This window comes from Parasteatoda tepidariorum, chromosome 4 (assembly GCF_043381705.1).
Source record: "Parasteatoda tepidariorum isolate YZ-2023 chromosome 4, CAS_Ptep_4.0, whole genome shotgun sequence".
NCBI lineage: Eukaryota > Metazoa > Arthropoda > Arachnida > Araneae > Theridiidae > Parasteatoda > Parasteatoda tepidariorum.
Window position 1 is genome coordinate 73,206,240 of NC_092207.1, and position 20,202 is coordinate 73,226,441.

The following is a 20,202-nucleotide window of genomic DNA, read 5'->3' on the forward strand; positions in this document are numbered from 1 at the left end:
TATATATATATTATTTAGAGTGCTTTGATAATTTTTTCGTAAGTTTCAATTACTGTATTTTTAAAAATATTTTATTTCAATAATTTTTCTTCAATTTTCTCTTTTTTCTTTTTATCCGTTCTGTCTTTATTGTAATTATATTTGCTCCATAAACTCGGGTATTTATGTATCTATTTAACAACACTTTAGTTATTATTCATTTTGTTAGGTTGTGTGTCTTAAATAATAGCTTAATAAGTGCTAAAAAATTAGTGTTAAAATTTAGTTTTACGCTAAGTATTTATTTAAATTCGTTACGTTAGATTTATTTGTCTTAAGTAATAATTTAAGTAGCGTTGAATAATTGATTGCAGGTCAAGTATTTACTTAGAATAATTTTGTATTTGTTAAGACATGTTTAATTAAAACTTAGTTATGAAGTAATTATTTAGATTTATTTTAGAATTACTGTAGAAATCTAAACATAAGCAGTGCTTTGGTGCCACATACTATCACTGATGATCGAGCTTACCTATTTCGAGCAATATCAATCAAAGTTATTTACAACTTATAGGTCGCAAGGAGATGTAGTTCAGCACGTAATCAAGCATTGGGAAGAGTTTTCTATCTTATTTCAAGACAGATGGAAATAATTTTAATACATCTGCTGGATACAATGCTAAAATGTCCCGAACTCATACTAACGGAGATTTGGGTGATTTGATGGCTGGCGAACAGATTTTAAATTATTACTAAAATTCACTACAGAAAGAATTTTCACAATATCGTGGATATCACTTGAAAATAAATAAAATTTAAATCAAAGTACTCCATGGCAACAGCTAGACGTTGAAAGAATTTGGTTAATATATTATTTAAAACTAATTGGAGTTGGGGATGAAGAAATAGAATATTTTAATACAGTTGTGTCCTCATTCGGTTTGGTTACATCGAAATGTATATAATGTGCAAGATACTTTAAAAGGTGACCAAGCTGGTTGTCATGAATGGCTAGTATTTTAATAAAACGGTGAACTCTAAAATCTCTGACGCATAAAAACGTACCAAGTCTGCATGAACATACGATGATTTATATTTTGAATGAATTTATATTTTGAATGAATTTTTATTTTTGACCTTTGAATATAATGGCTAGCAGTAATGAGGCAAATGATTCTGATTGGTTTAGTTAGGAGAACGGTAAATAATTCGACCGATTTCCTTCAGATTTTGAATTTTTGTTACATACTAATACGTTGTTTAAAGTGGTGTAAAAATATATGCACCTTATATTTAAATATTTTATCAAATAAAATAATAAATAATTGTTAGAAAATTATTTATTTAAACAATTGTATAATGATATTATGGTTCAATGCGCACCAAAATTTCGAACAGCATTCGAATAAGCATATCAAATGCATGCAACAGTGCGTGAACCTTAAAAGCCCTTGGTCAGTTTGATGAAGCTGTTTACTGTAATTTGTGAAAGTTTTAAAGTGCCGGAAATTAAACCATTAGTTTTTGGCTCTGTTCCTGAAATGGAAATGCAGTCGAATATCTATATACCATGCACTCTCGATTCAAACATGAACTTGTTAAATAACTGGAAAATGATGGAATGAAAGAGCAGGACTAGTGGGGAATTTTTTTTACAGATTTGTTACAAAACTATATTAAATATAATTCTTAATTCATTAAGTATTTTTAAACAATTATTTGGACGTTTTCCTCCATTCGGGTTAATAACAACGCTGATTTTCCAATAATTTTTTTTTCTACACTACCACACTGGGCTAGTGTAGACAAACTGGATAACTTGTTAAGTAGTCATTTATCACAACTCAGAAAGGTATATCTAAAGCCGAAAAGAAATTATGCTTTGGTGGTCAATAAATATAGACATAAATTAATTGTTTTTTTTGTAATAGAGTATTTCGCTCATTATTCTAAGAAAGACATTTTTGAGCTCAAATAAACACATTAAAAAACCATTTTTCAATTCAGTTCAGCTAATGAATATTTTGAAATTTGTATTTTTAGTTTATAAAAAAAAAAATGAAATATCAACTTTAAGTGCACCTTCACATGCATTTCTGATTAGTTCTGTCAGTTATTGGTGATGGAAGTTTGGTAACTGTCTCTTTTAGTGGAAATTGAGAAAGTTTTTTTTCCTAAAAAAACGAAAGATTACTGATTATATTTTATAACCGTCGTTGAACAACCGACCCAATTTTGGGTTTAGGACTACTAATGTTCAACTCCGTAGCCTTGTAATTTTGAACCCATTCCAGAAGCCAAGGGAACCTCAAGTATGGGAAGAAATTTGCCTTCGTGGAGGACTTTTTGATAGAACTAAACCACATTTGCGTTACATGGAGAGGAAGAATACGAAAAATATCCACAGTTAGTCTGACGGCAAGGAGACTCTAATCCATGATCGGGCTACTACTAAGGATATTTTACGTCAGCACTGTGAGCCTGGTGATTTTGTTTATAAAATATATAATTATTATAATTTTTTAGGAAACACTTTGTGAATATCTTTATCGTAATAAAGTAAAAGATTACTTGAATTAGAAAAATAATTAATTTGTAGTCGAAAGAAAAATTTATATTGGAGAATAAAAAACGTGTGACACAATTAAAAGTCGTGAATTAAGTAAAAATGTCTTGTTATCAATCTATAACGATAGCCTTATGTAGTATAATGTTAAAAATTGCAAATGGAATTTTTCTCTTTTGAAGCATTTATATTTTTAAAAAAAAACTTACAGGAATTTTAATATTTATGTATGGCAACAACTGATCACTTTCTTTTATTTTATTTATCCGTTTTTTATTACTTTTGACATCAAATCAAGCTCGAGATAAAAAAAAAATGAGGATCAATAGAGGAATAAATTTTTTTGACAGCAATTATTCTTTAAGGCACTTAAATTTGTCATAAATTTCGAACAAATTTTATTTACGAAAAAAACTTTTTTTATTTTAGTTTATAATTAGAAATGGCCTTTTCCGCACGTCACATAATCTTTTTTTGCTTCAAGGTTAAACAGTTGATTATTTTGGAGCTGAACATCGAATCTTAATTTTTTTTTCTATACCATCGAATTCTTTGTATATTTTCTTACACATTTTTGTAATTTTAAATTTCGATGTTTAATAGCTTTTGCGTAGTCAAACAAAATGTAACTTTAAGTTGAATATTTAAAACAGCGCCGTCGACATTTATAATTTTTCTTCAATATTAAGAGATTATTCAAGTATACAGACTTGATTTCCTGATCTCTTTTTCGTTACTTTTATAAAATTTTATTAGCGATATATCAGAGGATAGGGTGTTTGAGCCCCATGGATGGCTGGTAGATACGAATCCGCACCCGGCTTGCACCGACCACAGTGGAGACGAGAAATATCCTCAGTGGTTGACGGATCATGAGTGAGAGTCCATTTACAGCCAGGCTAACGGTGGGAGGCTCTCATTCTCTTCCTCTCCATGTAAAGCATATGCGTGTTAGTTCCCCCCCAAAAAAAGTCCTCCACGAAGACAAATTTCTTTCAATACATGATCCAGGATATCCCCTGTCTTCTGGATTGGGTTCAAAATTACAAGTCTAGGGTGTTGAACATTAGTAGTCGTCAGCTGTTCAATAACGGTTATAAAACAAAGTAAAATTCAAGCCTTAAAAACTTTTTTTTCAATTTTCATATTACTTAAAAGAAGTAAATTTCAAAATTGTGTCGGCTGTTCAACAATTGTTATAAATCACAAAAGTCTCTTTTCTCTATTTTAAATCAAAATAAGTATTTAATCGCATTGAAAAAAGTAAGTAATTAGTCTAAGTCTACAGTTTCCTCTTTACTTAAAGAAAGGTATATTTACAAGGCAAACGGAGGAAGAAAATGAACATTTGATATTTGTTAGATTTTCAAATGGTGCATTTAACTAGTAACATTAAAAGACTATTATAAAAAATGCCATTTATCGTCTGGAAAGAAATTCCATAGTCTAACAAAAAAATATAAAATATTTTTAAAATTTTTATTCAAAACTATATGAATTTGAATCCTTTGGTATTCAGATCAGAGAAACCGTACATTTTTAATTAAATTAAAACGTTTTACTGTTTAAATTTGCACATTATTTTTTATTGATATTTCAATTTTCTAACACTCCAGCAAAAAATTTTATGAAAATTTTTATGCACAATCTATAGAAAACATTTTTTTTGACAGCTTTGTTCAAAGGTTAGCAATAAACTGGCATTGAAAGATTAAAAACATTTATTTGATGAAAGGGAAAAAAACAGATAGCAGAAAGAAATTATTTTTAAGTAGACATGCAATTAACGCTGTGTAAATTTTAAAGAACTGTATTATGTATGTTTTCAGTTTAAATAACTTTAATTTTTACTATTGCAAATTTTTTTTATATAAATTACAATTCAACTATCGCAAGATTACTCGCTAAGAGAAAAATGGTGATCAAACAAAATAATATGTTTAAAAAATTCCGTTATTCATGTAATAATTTTTTTAAGTATGTTCTTTCTCTCTGTTTAAAGTATCATTTTTAAATAAATTGAAGCTAGTATAAACGCTTTTATTTATACAAATTGTTTCAAAGCATTTATCTATAGAAGGGATGAAATGTGTATGCTTTTATAATATTTCTCATAGGAAATATGATTTTAAAGCCTTTTTCCTTTAAAAAATTATTACCATAAAAAATTTATTATTATGTAAAAGTGGTCATTATTTAAGTATAAAAAAAGTATTTATGTTAATAACTTCAGACTAATTATTATTGAAGTTAGTCAATTACCATATGAGTGAACTAAAGCAACGATTCACCAGCTGAAGCTGTAGATATATTTTCTAATAATCAATTTTTTCAACATTTAATCATTTTTTTCATCTGGTAAAATCAATTTAATCGTCGGGTGAAAGTGAAAGAAATTTCAAAAACCTTTAAATTATTCCCTTTCATCAATTAGTTTTATACGATTGACTGTTTTGATGATACGTTAACTTTCAATCTTTCTCAAAATTAAATAACAGTTTTAACGAACTTACTTGAGTATATTTAATAAAAAGAGATATTGAATACTGAACTATGAATTAAATTTTACTAAATTAGATTAAAATGGATTTTCTGGTTTTGGGTTAAACGCAAATGATTTTCTGTATCTTTCTTAAGTACGAGGGTTGCTATTTATATTTCTGGCCTTGGCAACAGTAAGTGTTGCTAGGCGACCGCAGACGATTTTAATCGAAAGATTGATATTTTTAAACATAAATTCAGCAGACAATTTGCCATTATAGCTTCATTTGTGTTGTTGACAGTAAATTGAAAAGTTCTTCTCTTTCAAAAAATGGAATTGAATCGTGAACACTTTCGTGCCATTATTTTTCATAACTTTCGACGTGGATTGTCAAGACAAGAGTGCTTCGATGAACTTAATTCTTTATTCAGCGATAAAGCGCCATCCTACAGCACTGTAAAAAATTGGTATAACGAATTTAATCGTGGTCGATGTTCGATCCAGGACGAATCCCGTGCAGGTCGTCCAAAATCCGTTGTTGTGCCAGAAAAGATCGATGCTGTGCGTGAACTGATAAAGCAAGATCGTCATGTGACATACCGTGAGATAGAGGCGTCTTTGGACATTAGTATGACTAGCATCAATAAAATATTGCATGAACATTTGAGCGTAAAAAAAATTTGTTCGCGTTGGATCCCGCATAATCTGACAAACGCTCAAAAAAAGGCTCGTGTCGATTGGTGCAAGGAAATGTTGGAAAAATACGTTCAAGGTACATCAAAGGCTGTGTATAACATCTACACAGGTGACGAATCATGGATCTATGCATATGAGCCGGAAACAAAACAGCAATCAACTGTATGGGTCTTCCAAGACGAGGCAAAACCAACAAAAGTTGTTCGAGGAAGAAGCACATCGAAACAAATGATTGCCTGTTTCTTCGGCATTAACGGTCATGTGGCAACAGTGGCGTTAGAGCAACGCAGGACGGTCAATTCTGAATGGTACACGACCATTTGTTTGCCAGAAGTCATCGGAGAAATTCGAAAAAAGCAGAAGAACAGGCGAATCATTCTTCATCATGACAATGCGAGCTCTCACACATCGACTCAAACAAAGGCATTTCTGACGGAGCGAAAGATCGAACTGATGGGTCATCCGCCGTACAGCCCTGATTTGGCACCCAATGACTTCTTCTTATTCCCACACATCAAAAATAAATTACGTGGACAACGATTTTCGACCCCCGAAGAAGCGGTTGATGCATTCAAAACGCATGTTTTGGAGTTACCTCAATCGGACTGGAAAAAGTGCTTTGAAAATTGGTTCAAACGCATGCAAAAGTGTATTGATCATCATGGAGAATATTTTGAAAAACAATAAAACCAATTTCGATCCTACATATTTGTTTCTTCATTATTAGGCCAGAAATATAAATAGCAACCCTCGTATAACACAATATATACTGATCTAGACGGTGAGAAAAAAATTTATAACCCTGAATAACTTTTGCTCTAAGAATCAAATTTTCGCAAACAAACAATTTCCATTATTAATGCCTTCAAAGGATACTCTTCACTATAACAGTAATTATGTAACAAGGGCTAATTACTAATTAAGTGACAAAATCAAAACAAAAATGTACTTTCTCTGAAAAAAATATATCTTTTTTTTTCAACAGATAGAGGTTAGCCCAAATCAAATTACTTTCTCAATGGTTTAGGCAAGAGAGCAACCAAACGTTTGGTTCTCTTAATATTAATTTTTATTTACTTTTGCTTTACATTACTATATCTTAGGAATATTTTAAGTGGATCGAATTATAAAATTTATTTTTCCACTGAAAATTCCATGTAAAACAATTTTTACAATAACTATGTATTTTTAATATTGTATATAATACAAATAATATTTTGAACAGTGAGGCATTCAAATATTTACATCATCTTTCATGTAATTTTAAATGACAAAAGACAAAATTTGAGCAAAATCAGTCATACATATCTTCAGAAATAAAAAATTTAATTTAAAAATTTTTGAAGTTGTGAAACTATTTAACCTATTTTTATCAACTGTTGCATTTCGTCATCTAAAATTTCACTGAATGAAGTAAAATATTTGAGACCATTATTAAATAAATAATGAAAATAGTTGTAAATAATTAAGAAAAACTATTTTTTCTTGGGACTATCTTCAGAGAATCGAATTTTAAAATTGTGTGATGAAAAGTTCCCGGTACGTTGAGAAACACTCTAAAAGTTACCGGTAACTTTAATGGCTCTCTAGTCTAAACTATTGGTACAATAACTTACAGATTGCGGTTGCCGTCCATGATGTTAGGATAATCAAAAATTGTGATCTGCAAAAAGAATTAAGTTCATTCAGAAAAACTGCGTTGTAGTATTTGATTAATCAATAGTTAGGGCTTATTAATTATCAAATCATTAATATTTAATAATATCTTAGTTGGGTAAAATCAAATCATTAAAAAAGTTATTTAAGGTTTGTTTACTATACACAAATATTAAAACATTCCTTATTTTTGCATTTTTTAGCTATAAAAAAGTGATTAAAACCTTAACTAATAAATACTTATAATTAAAAACATCTGCAGAATATGCTGAATCCTTCAGGAAGTTAATTCAGTTTTTAACAATCCTTATAGTTTTAGAAGGTCTGAAATATTTTATTCTATTTTTTCCTACCAGATATCTTCTCACCGAAATATGTATCTGACAAAAATAAAGAAAAATATGATATTTGATGACTGCCTAAAAGCACATTTTGAAATATAGAATCCAAAAAGCATATACTATTCAAAATTTTGGAGCGTGTTGCAAGATAATATCACTAAAAGTCACTGCAACCATAATATGGCGCATATAAATCTGATTACTTGATGCTTCACTGTAAAAAATTTCAAATCAAATTACTGGATAAATCACCGCCACTTTGGGGCCATCATCCGTAAAATCAATTTTACCTTAAACTATTATAGAGTAATTTTTACAGTAATATTTCATTACAGTGATTAGGTGATTTTACGATAACTATATTACTTTGATTTATTGTTTCATAACATGTTCCGGTAAAAATGGGTTTTACGGTAAAAAGCACCGGCACTCTGAGTGCCTGCTCTTTTTACCGAAATTTAATCCAGAATTTCTTATGGTGAACGCCAGAAATTGAATGGAAACATTTTTCAATTTAACTCACGTGAAAAGAAAGTGCTTTTGTTGTTGATTGTTTCAATGTATATTTATTGATTGTAAATTTCAAAATTTCTATCTTAACAATTTCGCACATTGCCGTTTATTGATTACTATACCGTATTTTACATCATTTATAAAAAGCGTTTTATAATCATAATAAGCAAGGAAATAGTTTCGTCGGTACATATAAGATTTTCGGAGCTAAAGAATTTTGTCTTCACATTTTCTTATTTTAATTCATTAACCATTCACTTTTTTTTTAAAAAAAAGAGAGCATAAATGGAATTAAATTAACCTTGAAAAATAACATTATTTTAATTAAAAACAAATATAATTTTCTTTCGATTTTCAGTACTTTTTAAAATATTAAAAATGACAAATAATTCATTTAACTGAAACATTTTTTTGTGAGTAAGGTAAAGATTATTGAATTTTATATTTAAAAAAATGTGTTTCATTTCATAGGTCATTAGATCTCTTAGAATTACTCGAAAAATTGTATTTCTATTTTTTTTATTTAAGTTAAAATTCTATTTTACATTTTTTATTAATTACTAAAACCTTACCAATCAAAAAAAAATTTTTAAGGAAATTTAATTCTTTAATTAAAGTCTGAGAAAAACTTGTATGTTTAGTTGGATTAAATATGAATAAGATTTAATCTTTTATTATGATTAAAGCAAAAAGTTACAAAATTTTAAATTACGATTTTATTTGATAAAAACACCATCATGCTGTACTTAATAATTATAAACGTACATGTATGTTTTTAAAATAAAACTTTATGAAAAAACTAATTAAATGAACAATGACACATAGGAGAGAAAAATAAAAGTATTATTTTGCATATCAAAAAATTCATTACAAAGGACTGCAAACTATTTTGAGCGCATTGGAAAATTATGCGACAATTATTTTACTAGTTGCCTTAGAAAACTATTCTTTTCATATTTAATTAAACTTCTCTAAATTTGTAATAAATTTCTTCAAACTAGCATATTTTAAGACTTCTGTAACAAGATTATTGATAAACTTAGCATTGACCTGAAAAAAATATCACACAATACAAATTATCTCCAAAACAGAACGTGATAACTTATGAAACATGCATATTTACTTATTTAACTCATAGAAACTGTGGAATTATAGTAAATATAAACGATTTATATGGTCTATTAAATAACGTTTTGTGTTTATAAGATTTATACGTATATACACGCGAAGCTAAAAAAAATAATTTTCTCACAATTTTCCATTTTCGTAACATTGAGTACAACTTTGACAATGAATTCATTTACGAGGAACTCAATAAATACAAGGTCAACAATGTATTTCAAGATTAACAATAATAACATTTTAATACTAGGTTCATAAATACAAGGCCAAAACAAAAAATAAATTTCGAACTTCGGAACACTAAAATATGCTTTATTAGATCAAAAAATTATAAAATTTAAACTACTGATAATACAAATGATATGCTTGCAATTATTTTGTTAAATAAAACATTTACTAAAAAAGTTCTCCAATAGATGGCGCTATAAGAGAAATGCTGTTTTTTGCGCGTGCCTAGTATGCATACATCGAAAAAGTGAGACAGCACATGCTTATTAGGAATAATCTGAGAATAAAAAAGCTGCTCTACACACCATACTGCCATTGCAAAGAAAAACATTATAAAAAATTATTCTATAAAAACCAGCAAAACTCCGTTGTAAATGTGGAAAATATGATTCTGCGATTTGAGCACATTGTTGATCATGAAGGGAGCCATATTGTGCAATTTTAATGATCTTTTTTATTATTTAATATTTATAATGAATATCAAACATACGTCGATTAAAGCGCCTCCAAGCGGTGAATTATTTTGTTATAAAATTTTATTCAATAAATGTAAAGTCAAATTTTATCTCATTATAAATGGCAAGAAGTTGTAATAAGTTCACCACTTCAAACGGCTCTGGAATGAGTTTAAGTAGTCAATCATAATACTNCAGAAAGGAACCAGTGATCGGGGCTCGCCCGTAACAGTATCACGTGAATTTGGTTTCAAAAATACAACCCTATTATAGTAAATGTTCTATCAGTATTCTGAGAAATACCGTGAGAAAAAAAAAGTAGGCATAAGGCAAATAAAAATATATAGCATAATCCCTACTAACATTTTTATTTTTGTCTGGATTATTTTGTAAATTCACTTTGTCTGAGCTCAAGGGGGGATTTAAACCCCTAAACCCCCCCCCCTGTCAACGTATATTTATAGATTGTAAGTTTCAAAAATTTCCATCTTAACAAAATCGCACAGTGCCGTTTATTGATTATTATACCGTATTTTACATCATTTATAAAAAGCGTTTTATAATCATAATAAGCAAGGAAAAAGTTTCGTTGGTACATATAAGATTTTCGGAGCTAAAGATTTTTGTCTTCGCATTTTCTTATTTTAATTCATTAGCCATTCACTTTTTTTTTTAAAAAAAAAAGAGAGCATAAATGGAATTACATTTACCATGAAAAATAATATTATTTTAATTAAAAACAAATTTAATTTTCTTTCGATTTTCAGTACTTTTTAAAATATTAAAAATGACGAATAATTCATTTAATTGAGAAAAATTTTTATGAGTAAAGTAAAGATTATTGAATTTTATTTTTAAAAAAATGTGCTTTATTTCATAGGTCATTAGATCTCTTAGAATTACTCGAAAAATTGTTTTTCTATTTTTTTTAATTTAAGATAAAATTCTATTTTACATTTTTTATTAATTACTAAAACCTTACCAATCGAAAAAAAATTTTTTTAAAGAAATTTAACTCTTTAATTAAAGTTTGAGAAAAACTTCTATGCTTAGTTGAATTAAATATGAAAAAGACTTAATCTTTAATTATGATTAAAGCAAAAAGTTACACAATTTTAAATTACGGTTTTATTTAATAAAAACACCATCATGCTGTACTTAATAACTATAAACGTACATGTATGCTTTTAAAATAAAACTTTGTTAAAAAATTAATTAAATGAACAATGACACATAGGACAGAAAAATAAAAGTATTATTTTGCGTATCAAAAAATTCATTACAAAGGACTGTAAACTATTTTGAACGCATTGAAAAATTATGCGACAATTATTTTACTAGATGCCATAGAAAACAATTCTTTTCATATTTAATTAAACTTCTCTAAATTTGTAATAAATTTCTTCAAACTAACATATTATTTTAAGACTTCTGTAACAAGATTATTGATAAACTTAGCATTGACCTGAAAAAAATATCACACAATACAAATTATCTCCAAAACAGAACGTGATAACTTATGAAACATGCATATTTACTTATTTAACTCATAGAAACTGTGGAATTATAGTAAATATAAACGATTTATATGGTCTATTAAATAACGTTTTGTGTTTATAAGATTTATACGTATATACACGCGAAGCTAAAAAAAATAATTTTCTCACAATTTTCCATTTTCGTAACATTGAGTACAACTTTGACAATGAATTCATTTACGAGGAACTCAATAAATACAAGGTCAACAATGTATTTCAAGATTAACAATAATAACATTTTAATACTAGGTTCATAAATACAAGGCCAAAACAAAAAATAAATTTCGAACTTCGGAACACTAAAATATGCTTTATTAGATCAAAAAATTATAAAATTTAAACTACTGATAATACAAATGATATGCTTGCAATTATTTTGTTAAATAAAACATTTACTAAAAAAGTTCTCCAATAGATGGCGCTATAAGAGAAATGCTGTTTTTTGCGCGTGCCTAGTATGCATACATCGAAAAAGTGAGACAGCACATGCTTATTAGGAATAATCTGAGAATAAAAAAGCTGCTCTACACACCATACTGCCATTGCAAAGAAAAACATTATAAAAAATTATTCTATAAAAACCAGCAAAACTCCGTTGTAAATGTGGAAAATATGATTCTGCGATTTGAGCACATTGTTGATCATGAAGGGAGCCATATTGTGCAATTTTAATGATCTTTTTTATTATTTAATATTTATAATGAATATCAAACATACGTCGATTAAAGCGCCTCCAAGCGGTGAATTATTTTGTTATAAAATTTTATTCAATAAATGTAAAGTCAAATTTTATCTCATTATAAATGGCAAGAAGTTGTAATAAGTTCACCACTTCAAACGGCTCTGGAATGAGTTTAAGTAGTCAATCATAATACTTGTAAGCATTCAAGATCCTTTAGAAATTGTAAAACTACTGCTACGCAGGTATTTATACAGGGTACCTAAGGATTGTTGGTAAAAACTTTAATTGGAAACATAACAAGGATTGAGATTTGCATTGCAACACACGGTCGAAAACGTCTTTGTTTACAACAGCAATAAAGGACTCGGATTGACGCAATCATTTGATCTGGCAGATATGCACATGATGTACGGATTGATGGAGCAGCAGAAGGATTGTATCGCTGAAGTTACCCAGAGATAGATGCAAAAGACCACTGGATGCATATCTGTCACTTCGGTAATTGTAAAACGTTGACGACCCCGCTGAAATACAGTGCGCAAAATGAAAAGCGGACTATCTTCAAGCATTTTGGATCTAATGATTGGATATTTACGTTCTAGAACTCAATCTTAATGTATCAAGAGGGTGATTTCAAATATTCTAATTAAATAGTGCGGATGATATTTTAAGTTACGATATCAGACACAAAAAAGTATTTTCTCGAAATAAACATACCCTTTTTTCGATTGATTTGGATTTCTGCCCCCCAAAATATAGGGAGTGGCAGCAATCTGGGAAATATGGTCCCGAACAAGTATGTAGTTTGTTCAGGAGAGCGGTTTAAAGTTTGGAACCGTTAATGTGAATTTTATTTTTCGCGCATTTCGCTATATCTCTAGAACTTTTAAAGCAAATTTTAAAAAAAATTGCTCAAGTTATGAAATTAGTTTAAATCTTTTTCATAACTTGTATGAATTGACTTGCGAAATATCACTTTTATTCAAAAATTTTTTTAATTTCTATTATTTTATTTAATATTAGTCGAAAATATTTTGAATTGCAAGGCATGCAATTTTTTACAGCATTTTAAAGAATGTAATTTTAAATGGCAAAATACAAAGTTTGTTCGAAATTGGTCAAATAGTTTCTGAAAAATCAAATTTTAAGAAAGCCTTATTTTAAAAATTCAATTTCTCCAAAACTATTCTACCAACTTCGCTCAAAATTCGTTTCCCATTCAAAATTATGTAAAAATATTTTATACCTAACAATTCAAAATTTTTCGGCTATCATTAAAAAAGTAATAAAAAATAGGAAATATTTACTGAAAGCGTAATTTTTTATGGAATTATTTTTGATTAAACGAATGTTATAGTTATATATATATATAACGTAAGAAAGTTTCTCGAGATAAATAAAATCAATATTAAGGGGTCTTAAAATCAGACCTCTCTCCTGACTAAACTATGGGGCCCATATTTCCCAGACGGTAGCCACCCTATTTAGGGAGTCATAAATCCGCATCCGTTGAAAGAGAGGTTTGTTTATTCGGAGAAAATACGTTTTTATGTCTGATTTCGTAACTTAAAATATCGTCTACACTAATTAATTAGCATATTTGAAGTTCTAGAATGTGAAAATCCGATCATTAGATCAAAAGTTATTCAGGGTGGTCCGTTTTTTATTTTGTGCCCTGGACGTTATATATAAACGTTGTTGACAGCTCAAATGACTATATATATATATATATATATATATGCAGTGGAACCACCAGGTAGTTTTACCTGTATGTAGCGACCACATTTATTTACCCCCATTTTTGGGATTAAATTTATTACAATCATATGCTTGAGTTAGTAATTGTGCAACTCTTTTAATTTTTTTAGATAAACTCTTTTAATTATTTAAAACTAACTACTATAGCTCCATTAATTTTATTTGACTTTTTTATTTCTGGAATAAACGATCGGTCTATACAAAAGACTTGGATCAGAGTTTTGGGAAATGTAATTGATAATAATTTATTAATTGTAACTGAGATAACAAGATGAGTCGATTGTAACTAAAATTACAGGTAATTTTAATTAGTTATTGTGCTTGTATTCGGGATTTTCAGCAATCATAATATGGAACTACAATAGAATCTGGCAATTAATATTTAAATGAGGTGGCGAGGAATACAAATTAAGATTAAATGTTATTATGAATACTTTTGATCTCGATTGTAATTGCAACCAATTTTTTGTAAATATGATTACAAGTAATACTAATTAATGATGGCATTTTTAAAAATATTATTAGTNAATTGATGATATTACTTCGGCAAACATTCTCCATTTCTAACTGAAATTGAACATAGTTCTTTGAGAAAGGTAAATTTCTTTATATTTTTATTCTTATTTCATAATTATATATATATATATATATTCTAATTATGTATTTACTTTTTTTTTATAGAACATTGACTTCTGTGGGAATAGAAGTATTGAGGAATGATTCTTTGAAAAACTTTGCAGCTTCAATTGAAGATCTGTAAGTACTAATACTACGAAGAAAAGCCCTCTTTGTATGTAAATCCATTCAATGTATTTGCAAAAGCCTGTCGAAACTTGAAATGATAAACTAGTTTTTTTTCTCGGATAAAAATATGTTTATAATGAAGTTTATTGAATTAAAAGAAACTTATTTGCGAAAATTCTTCAAACAAGTGAACTGTTTAAGAAAAATGACGATTTAAATCGTTATTAGCTCTGGGTGAAATCGAATTGTCAATATATTGATGAATAGTAAAAAATCATTGATATTTTACAATATTACTATTTACAATATATTACCATTACATTCTTTCTACCTTAATAATTTTTATATGAAATGTATTAGCACACAGGATAATATTGTAATCATCTTTATCGATAATACGTGCAAAATTATCACATTCGAGTTGTCCTTATCATTGAGAGAAAATCAATGTTCATAGTTATCACTATTTGTCATAACACATGGTTTTCTCTATGCATCATAGGAATACTCTTTAATCAATGTCATAAAAAACTGGTAAATCATCAAACTTTCTTATACAACTCAATAAAAAGCACTTTTAATAACTCCTATTCTAACCAAGCAGGTTTTTAATATACTGAGAAAAAAATATGGTCAAAAGTATCAGAATATTGTAAATTTTCTTCGTGTTTCTTGCTTTACGGGAGAACAAAAAAGCTCGGTAATTTTACGAAAGTGCTTCGGTAATAGTTTTGGCAAAATTAAATATGAAATATTGTCTTATAATATGTGATAAAATTTGGCAAATGTGGTAAAATTTGGTAATTTTAACATCATACCTTAGAGCCTGGCATAAAAACCATTTATTTGGTTAAATTTACTTTTCAGTTTTGTTTTTTCACTTTTTGCGTGATAGTAAGAACGACAATTTTGAAAACCAGAATCTCCTTTAAGCAGTTAGCTTATCAACGGAAATTTTACCAAATAAATGGTTTAAATATTGCGTATTTTCGTTTTATTACCAGAATTTTTTCTCCTTGTATAATTTTATTTCTTTCTAATTTTGAATAATTTTATTTTAATTATTTATTCTTAAACAAAACTAAAGGGGATTTTTATTTATTTGGCTTGGAGATCAAAATGTGTATAGTTTAGAAAAATCACTTGCAAGATACAATAAAAACATAACTTAGACATGAGTCAAATGCTTCAATTTTTAAAAGTGTTTTTCCCTTATTTTAATGCATAGAATAAATTTGCTTACTTATTTTTCCATGAAAAACATTATGAAATAGGCTTTCAAATTTAAAAATAATATGTCCCTACAATCTATTACTTTTGAATAAAATATTACATGAAATATGAAATGTATGCTTATTTTATCATCTTATTACAATAACATGATTTTAAATTGAAGCAACATAAAAAAATTACAAAATCACGACTTTTATTAGGTATTGTTCATAAAATAGTACAATATTTTTTTATTTCTTGTTATCTAGTAATTAGAAGCGCATATTTTTTAAAGCTAAATTACTAGGAAAAGAAATTTAACAACACACTGCTGAAATAACTATAAAATTTTGCACACTTTTGCTGCATATCATATAAATTAAAAACACCATTCATAAATCTAACAATTTAAATTATCTAATGCATTTCTTAAATAAAAGACTTTTTAAAAAAGGAAATAAAGCATACAAAATCACAAAATATTTTATAATAAAATTTAAAATATATTTAAATGGTTCTTAATTAATCGCACCACTTAAGGAGCCATTTGTTTATTAAATTGTACAATCTTTTTCTCCTTTACAGTTATTAATCATAAAAGCACACACATTTCTCAATGTCATACGATAACGCGGTGAAATTAAAACAACACTTAATTAACTTTTAGATTGCGAATGATTTTCAAACAGTTGCAGTATAAAAACTCGCAGCTCAGTTTAACTACGAGTTATACTGCAACAGTTAACACATAATATGTGTTACATTTTTCTATATAACACTCATTCGTTAGCTGTTGCAGCATAATAACTCGTTGTTAATTTATAACCTCATATTTTAAAGTATGTACAACGCCAAATTTCTGCATTGAAGAAGAGCTTACCTTTTCTACACATCAAGCAATCCAGTTTCGTTAGAGTGTGTTTTTTTTCTGTACAGAAATTATAATTTCTTCAAATGACCAAACTAAGTTTTTCCTTTTAAATCAATACAAATTTATTTGTTTTTACCATAACTAGTAAAAAATTATCCATGCATGGATTTTTATAGTTAATGCGCAGTTTTAAAGAAATATATTTATTTAATTTCTAGAAGATCTACCATCAACTATCAACGCAAAGGGAACGCTTTTAATCTAGTAAAGTACTTTAATTTTCCCAAGTGCATTTTCAACAAAACAAGTTCGTCCTTTTCTTATTTTACTACTTATTTAGACCTTCAGATGATAAAAAATACTTAAAACCTATCCTTAATTTCTACATTTCCTTGCATATTCGCACGCTTTTGGGAAACAAATACAAAGCATTCAGAGCAACTATATTTTGAAACTGAGAAATTTAATTTTCTCAGTTCTAAATAATTATTTACATATAGTTCTGTTAATGCACAGTGAAAAAATTCTGGTTACCCTTTTGTACCAGAAAGATATTTCTAATAAAAAAGAAACATAATTCTGTTAATAAAGCCAAACTATTCATTAATTAATGTATTCATATTGAAACCAATCAGATGATAACTGTTTCCGTTTAATCGGTTTTCATTTATATGTAAGAGGATAACTGACGTATCTTATTTTCAAAATCCTGGTTCTTACTACCCCACATTTAGCAAAAATACAAAACTAAAAACTAAATCTTACCAATTTTTTTGAAAAAAATGCAAAAAAACAACTTTTTTTTTCATTTTATAAATAAATACAAGGAACTAAAACAAAACATAATACATAAGTTTCAAGTTGAAATTTTAATTTTTTATCTGCAAATAAAATTTTCAATGAACAAAATGCAGCAAGCAATGTAAAAACGAAATTTAGGTACTTTTTCTGTAAAATCCAAACTTGCAATAAAAAGTTGGGACTGGTGCTAAAAATTTTGAAATTGCCCTTTTACAAATCTTAAACAGGTCATATAGTTTGGTATCATTAAATGCATCTATTGAAAATATTTCACATGCTTAATTTTAGATTTTTGATCTGATATGTACAGTGCGAAAAAAAATTGACCACCCTGAATAACTTTTGATCTAATTTACGGATTTTCACGTTCTAGGACTCAATCTCAATAGTCCGAGGAAGTACTGATATGTGAAGACGATATTCTAAGTTACGAAATTAAACACAAAAACGTACTTTCTCTGAATAAACATGCCTTTCTTTCGACGCATTTGAAGTTCTGACCTCACAAATATAGGGGGTGGCCACAATTTGGAAAATAATAGGATCAATTGTTTGGTCAGGAGAGCGCTCCAAACTTTGGACCCCTTAATGTTAATTCTACTTTTTGCGTATTTCGCTATATTTCAAGAACTTTTTAAGCGAATTAAAAATAAATTTCACTAATCGTAAAATTCGTTTATTCGTTCGTATTATTCGTTAAGATAATTCCATGCAAAAAATAATTTTTAGTGAATATTTATTAATTTTTTTTAGTATTTTATTTAAGAATGGTCGAAAAAATTTTGAATTGCAAGGTATAAAATTTTTCGAATCATTTAAAAAGTGCTAATTTTATAAAGCAAAATGCAAAATTTGAGCAAAAATCGGTCGAATAGTTCCTAAGAAATTAAATTTGAAAAAGTCAGATACTTAAAATTCGATTTCTCAGGAGCTATTCGACCGATTTTTGCTCAAATTTTATATTTTGACGAATTCACTTATTAATTAGCATATTGGATGTCACCCCCTTAAGCAATTAAGTAATTTGAGTCACCGAACGTCAAAATCCGATCATTAGATCAAAAGTTATTCAGTGCCGTCCTTTTTCTGCGCACTGTACATCTCCGGATAATTAATCGTTTCCATACAATTTGTGTACTATTCGTATCATTTTTGAAATATATTATTCAATATATATCATGCTCATTATTTTTATTCTTCATTTTTGAAAGTCAAGAAAATAGCTTCCGTTTGCCGTTTGAATAACCTACTTCCTGTTACGAGAAGCCAAAGTTCTACTCAAAAGCGAAAAGCAAATAAATGGTCGTCTTTATTCTAGATGTGTGGGGTAAAAGACTGAGCTTTCAAAAAGCATATTGTGGTATTATTCACTTACTTTTCCAGTAAGACAGGGATGTAAATCTATAATTTTCGAAGGTTTTCCATCACCAAAGAGACAAACTAAGCCTAATCAGCGATTTGAAGTACCCAATCGATTGGTGTGATTTAGAAAATGGGGGACAATAATAATAGCTCAGGATTTGGCCAAGAAATTTAACTTACACTTTCTGATTAATATGTGCAATCGTAAACGAGTGCGGAAAACCGAAAAATGGAGAGAGAAAAATTATCAAGTATGAATACTGAATTGGGGTTTTTATATACATGTTTTAGGCTCATAATTAGTTAACTTGCGAAATCAGATTTAACTTGATTAGGTTAATTACAATAAACCTCTACTACTCTGGGATTATACATAGCAAACTTTGTTAAATAAATTAGGTTAATTGAGCAATAAATGGTATAACTGCAATAAGTTTAAAAATGATTGACTGATTAGAAAATACTGCAGATCTTTCCAACCAGACTAGTGTATTATAGTTGTTTACAAGAAACCGGATAGCATTTCAGAAGACGTAACTAAACATTAAAAAAAACTATTTACAAATGATAGATCAACAAAATTACTTTGGAAGCAATATTTCTTGAAAACTTTATCCGCTAAAAGATACGTTTTGTTTATATTGGTATATTAATTCCATCGACAAATTGAATTTTGTTGTGTGATAATAAAAATTATAATTTTGAAAACAAGAATTTCCCGTAAAACGCTAATATATTAAAAAAGTTATCAAATGAATGGTTTAAAAACCGCATATTTTGGTTTTTATCACCAGAATTATGCTTTTTTTTTATTTTTTACCAGAAATGTCATTACAGTACGGTACTTTTACCAGAATTTTTTTCTCCGCATGGCTGACTTTAAAGTGGTTGAAAATCATTCGCATTAGAGTATATATTTTCTCCACGCTTAAATTTGCATTTAAGATTTTTTTTATAGAAATCGTTATTATATTCTTTATTTTAGATGAAAATTCAATATTAATTTTATTAAGGTTGAGGATTATGGAAAGTTCTTTAAACTAAGGGTTTTTGTAGAAAACTTTTTACCTTTTCAGGCACATTGAAGATGTTCCAGAGCTTAAAATAATAGAAGTTGGCACATTTCAGAATTGCAAAAAATTGCGTACGTTGTGAGTACAATCTTTGTTATCTTATTTTATGTAGAGTACTAAATA

The 20,202-nt window shown here is 28.0% G+C and overlaps 1 protein-coding gene across 1 annotated transcript in view; it reads left to right on the forward strand.

Moving 5' to 3' along the window:
* Positions 1-20,202, forward strand: part of LOC107439628 (follicle-stimulating hormone receptor) — a 148,462-nt gene that overhangs the window by 79,106 nt on the left and 49,154 nt on the right. The window contains exons 2-3 of the mRNA XM_021147262.3: positions 14,698-14,772; positions 20,083-20,157. Coding sequence (XP_021002921.3) covers positions 14,698-14,772; positions 20,083-20,157 — 150 coding nt within the window. The remainder of the gene's footprint in view (positions 1-14,697; positions 14,773-20,082; positions 20,158-20,202) is intronic.